The sequence below is a fragment of the Sinocyclocheilus anshuiensis genome, unplaced genomic scaffold (genome assembly GCF_001515605.1).
Source record: "Sinocyclocheilus anshuiensis isolate Anshui unplaced genomic scaffold, SAMN03320099.WGS_v1.1 scaffold739, whole genome shotgun sequence".
Taxonomy (NCBI): domain Eukaryota; kingdom Metazoa; phylum Chordata; class Actinopteri; order Cypriniformes; family Cyprinidae; genus Sinocyclocheilus; species Sinocyclocheilus anshuiensis.
In genome coordinates, this window is record NW_015551105.1 from 618613 (window position 1) to 622974 (window position 4362).

At 36.0% G+C, this 4362-nt stretch overlaps 2 protein-coding genes across 2 annotated transcripts in view; one reads left to right on the plus strand and one right to left on the minus strand.

The window, feature by feature from the left end:
* Nucleotides 1-2434, plus strand: part of LOC107662862 (inositol oxygenase-like) — a 2863-nt gene extending 429 nt beyond the window's left edge. Inside the window, exons 3-10 of the mRNA XM_016452973.1 lie at nucleotides 268-430; nucleotides 668-735; nucleotides 829-880; nucleotides 1080-1089; nucleotides 1202-1331; nucleotides 1775-1825; nucleotides 1919-2031; nucleotides 2157-2434. Coding sequence (XP_016308459.1) covers nucleotides 268-430; nucleotides 668-735; nucleotides 829-880; nucleotides 1080-1089; nucleotides 1202-1331; nucleotides 1775-1825; nucleotides 1919-2031; nucleotides 2157-2265 — 696 coding nt within the window. The 3' untranslated portion in view covers nucleotides 2266-2434. The remainder of the gene's footprint in view (nucleotides 1-267; nucleotides 431-667; nucleotides 736-828; nucleotides 881-1079; nucleotides 1090-1201; nucleotides 1332-1774; nucleotides 1826-1918; nucleotides 2032-2156) is intronic.
* A 663-nt stretch (nucleotides 2435-3097) lies between these two features.
* LOC107662891 (lipase maturation factor 2-like) overlaps nucleotides 3098-4362 on the minus strand; it is a 14758-nt gene continuing 13493 nt past the window's right edge. The window contains exon 14 of the mRNA XM_016453009.1: nucleotides 3098-4079. Coding sequence (XP_016308495.1) covers nucleotides 3681-4079 — 399 coding nt within the window. The 3' untranslated portion in view covers nucleotides 3098-3680. The remainder of the gene's footprint in view (nucleotides 4080-4362) is intronic.

Here is a 4362-nt window from a genome sequence, read left to right on the forward strand (position 1 = left end):
AATATGGCTGTGCTAACAACTGATAAAAAATGCTAAAATTCTGAATCTCTATTATTACTAAAGGAAATGCATAAATTCTGTATCAGTTACACAGAACAGTATCATATATTGCAAGCTTTTCTTGCCTAGTAACGTTTATTCTACTGTAGTTCAACTGGATGTGTTTCTCTATTGGAGTTCAACTTAGGACGCTCTGTGATGAGCCAGATAAACGACAGCCTTTACAAACACAAACTCTGAACATGACCTCTCACCTCTGACCTTCAGCACTTGGAATGGGCGAACTGCAATTACTTCAGCATGACCATGATGGAGAGCATCGATTCCCTGGACGAGCTTGTTGATGAATCCGACCCTGACGTTGACTTCCCAAACTCTTTCCATGCATTCCAGACCGCTGAGGGAATCCGCAAAGAGCATCCTGAAAAAGGTGAGAGATCAGCGAGGAACAAAGGTCACAGACATCGCCTTAGTCTACTTAGATAAGACTTTGTGTTACAATAAGCTAAAGTTGTTTTTGTGAAGTTTCTGATCAATATGTCCAGACCTGCAGGGCTTCTTTCAGGACTAAAATCCATTTCCAAATGTGAAAGTTCATCGTGCATATTTACATTTGGTCAAATGTTAAAATCCAACTGAATTTTCTCTCATTTTTTCCCATCTCCAGATTGGTTCCAGCTAGTCGGTCTGATTCATGACATTGGAAAAATCATGGCCCTGCATGGGGAGCCGCAGGTGAGAGACAAATGCATCCAATCAGTCTTAAAAACCTAAGACAACTGTCACATGGGATAAATAATATACAGAATGCCACTGTGTGTGTTTAAGTGGGCTGTAGTTGGAGATACATTCCCAGTGGGATGCAAGTTTCAGAATTCAAGTGCAGCACCACACCTTTCTATCTTCTAAATATCGAAAAATGTGTTATTTTAGTATTATTTAAATACTGTTACAGTGAGTGTATATTATTAGTTAATATTTTGATAGTTTTAATTTAACTTTTAGTCATTTTTATATTAAATGTATTTTATTCTATTTTTAGTTTTGGTATTTTTAAAAAATATTTATGTTCATGTCAGTTTTGTTTTGGTCATTTTAATACTCCAGTTTAAACGTTTTATTTCAGTTAGTTGCAAAGGCAACATTTTTTTTAACATTTAAGATTTATATTTTATTTTAGCTTTATTTCAATTATCAAAAGTAAAAATACATTGTATAGCATTCTACCTGATGTGGTGGTGTTGGCATGTTTCTCTCATTGCAGCACAGAGTTTGGGATCTATGAACCACAATGTGGGCTCGATAATGTCCTGATGTCTTGGGGACACGATGGTAAGTGATTTGAGGGATCTTTGCACACAAGACCATTATGATGTTGCATCTGATGTCTTACTGTGAAACGTACTACCGTTCAAAAGTTTGAGGTCAGTTGAAAGTATTAATAGTTTTATTTAATTTTAAATAAATGCTGTTATTTTGAGCTTTCTATCCTGAATTTTTTATATATATATATATATATATATATATAATGAAAATTCAGCTATGCATCACAGGGATAAAGTACATTTTAAAATATATTACAATAGAAAACAGTTATTTTCATTTGTAATAACATTTCACAATAATACTATCCTTACTGTAATTTTGTTCAAATAAATGCAGCCTTGGTAAAAATAAGAGACTTCTTTTCAAAACATTTCTTACTGACATCAAACTTTTCAGCGGTAGTGAATTTGCTGCTGTGACAAATGAACATTCTTCTTGCTCCATTCTGGAGTATCTATACCGGGTGATGAAGTTCAACAAATGCACCATCCCTGAGGAGGTAATGTCACAGAGCTCACCTGAAAAGCAAGCAACTAAAACACACAAAAACAATGTGACTTCATTTATGCTTAACACTCCCAAATTCCAACAGGGTCTTTACATGATCCGCTTCCACTCCTTCTACCCCTGGCATTCAAACGGAGACTACATGCACTTATGCAGCGAGAAAGACCTGCAGATGCTGCCCTGGGTCAAAGAGTTTAAGTATGTCACGAGTTTCTCAATGAGATCTGGTTTGTGTGTACGACCCACATATCGAAGGTCTGACCTCACTGAGAGTTTCTGCAGGCTGATCAGTAACGTACGTCTGTTTGTCTTTCCTCTGACAGCAAGTTTGACTTGTACACCAAGAGCACTGAACTACCAGACGTGGAGCATCTGAGGCCGTATTATCAGTCTCTCATTGATAAGTACTGCCCCGGGATACTGCACTGGTGAACGTGTTCTAGAATTCTACGAATCCGTCCTATTTCAGTGAGACACACAAACATGAATGACACTTTAAATAATGTATAGCTTTTGCTCTGTGGTCAATAAAAATGGGTGAAATAACTACAGCCAATTAGAAACCACCCATGAAACTTTGGCACTTTGGAATTTTCTTCAGATAAAACAAAATAAAATAAACAAGAAATTAAATTAAAATAATTAAATAAAATGATGAACAAGGTGTCAATAAAACAAGTTTAATTTAAACTGTGAGAATCTTTCCTACAATGTAAAATAAAAAGAAATATTAATTATGAATATCCAAGACTTTATCTTATATAGTCATTGTTATTATATTAGACTAAATCTTATGTATTCGTATGCAATTTAAGATAAAATGAATTTTACTTTAAATTGTTTCAAATAAAAATTTCTTTGGAAATAATGGTGCTTGTGTCACTGTATAATTTTCTACGTTTATTAAAAATGTTACAAAACATTAAAGCCGTGTTGTTTTTTTGCACATCTTCACTCATATTAACACAATACACATGCAATACTACACCACAGTGGTCAAATATGTTATTACAATACAATACAATACACAAATATCACAGACCATAACCAGTTACAGTCCGATAAACAATTTCATGACATATAACACCACCTATACAAGATGACAGTCGAAGTGAAAGTCATATTTTCTGATATCTAGATTTCTGTGATGCTCTTGGTGTACCGAAAGGCACAGCACATACTGGGTTCATAAAACATTCATAAAACACAAGCTGAACAAAAGAATGTCTGTCTAAATTGTTCATAAAAGTGCTGTTAAAAGGCACAGCACATACTGGGCTTCATTCATAAAACACAAGCTGAACAAAAGAATGTCTGTCTAAATTGTTCATAAAAGTGCTGTTTTTGGCATTCTGTTGCATTCAAAGTGTAATTTATGTAAGGATGATTTTAAAAACATAAATTTCCCTTTTCTGTTTAATGAGGTCCAGTATGTGCATTTAAATGTACAGTTTCTTACAGTTATTTTTAGGTCTCATGGTGGAAGACATCCTGCTTTTTTTTATATGACATGTAGGGTGCAAGCAGTTAGTGCATACTGGGAAAAACAATAACCTACCTTATTTACCTGTCAGAGCAATCCATATGACAAAAGTTTTGCAGTGTGGCCCTTCAATCTGTTTTAGTTGAATTAAACTGGCGGGTACATCCAGGACACTACTGGGAAACATGAATGCGTCACTACACTGCCTACATCTCTCAAAACTGCCTGTGAAAACAGAGAAGAGTCAATGTTTTGACACAACGAGGGTGTAAGTGCTGATGTTTTGGGGTAGGTGTCATTACCCTGAGCTGGTATTAGAGTCCAGAATTTCATTTAAAGCCACAGACGATTATTTGAAAAAACCTCACTTCCTTTTCCTGAGGCTGTCCACGTCCGTTTCCTCTGTGTTCACTTCCTCTTCAATTTCTCCTTCCTGTTCTTCCTCACTTGTTGCATCTTCTTCCTGCTCTTTTCCATCTTCCTCTGCATCATCCTTCTCCTCCTCCTGTTTCTTCGCATCCTCTTGCGCCACATTGGAGTGCGTCCATCCTGTGGCCTGTTTATCTGCGTGTTTGTTCTGGAGCGATTCGTGCTGGTGATGACATGCACGTGATCGCAGAGAGTTGAGGAGACACACGGTCGCTGCTGAGCTGAAGAGAGTCCAGAGCAGAAGAGGAGTCGGCATCTCACGGGCATGCTCACCAACATGATGCAATAACTGCGGCAGCCAAGCATTCGAGCTGCGCCTCGGAGGAGCTTTCTCCTGAAGGACAAAAAGAAAGAGATCTAAATGACATTTAAAACCAAGTCAAGAGCATTAAATCTTCATTAATCAAGACATGACTTTGTGAGTGAGAAGGAGTGAGCAGAGCCATATCTAGAGACAAAAACATAATAAATATTTGAGGGTCAACTCTTTTGACTTCAGCCAATAGGCCAAAAACATCATAGCAATGGATAGTAATAACATTTAAAAATAAATAAATAAATATATATATATATATATATAAATAAATATATATATATTTAAATAAATAAATATATAT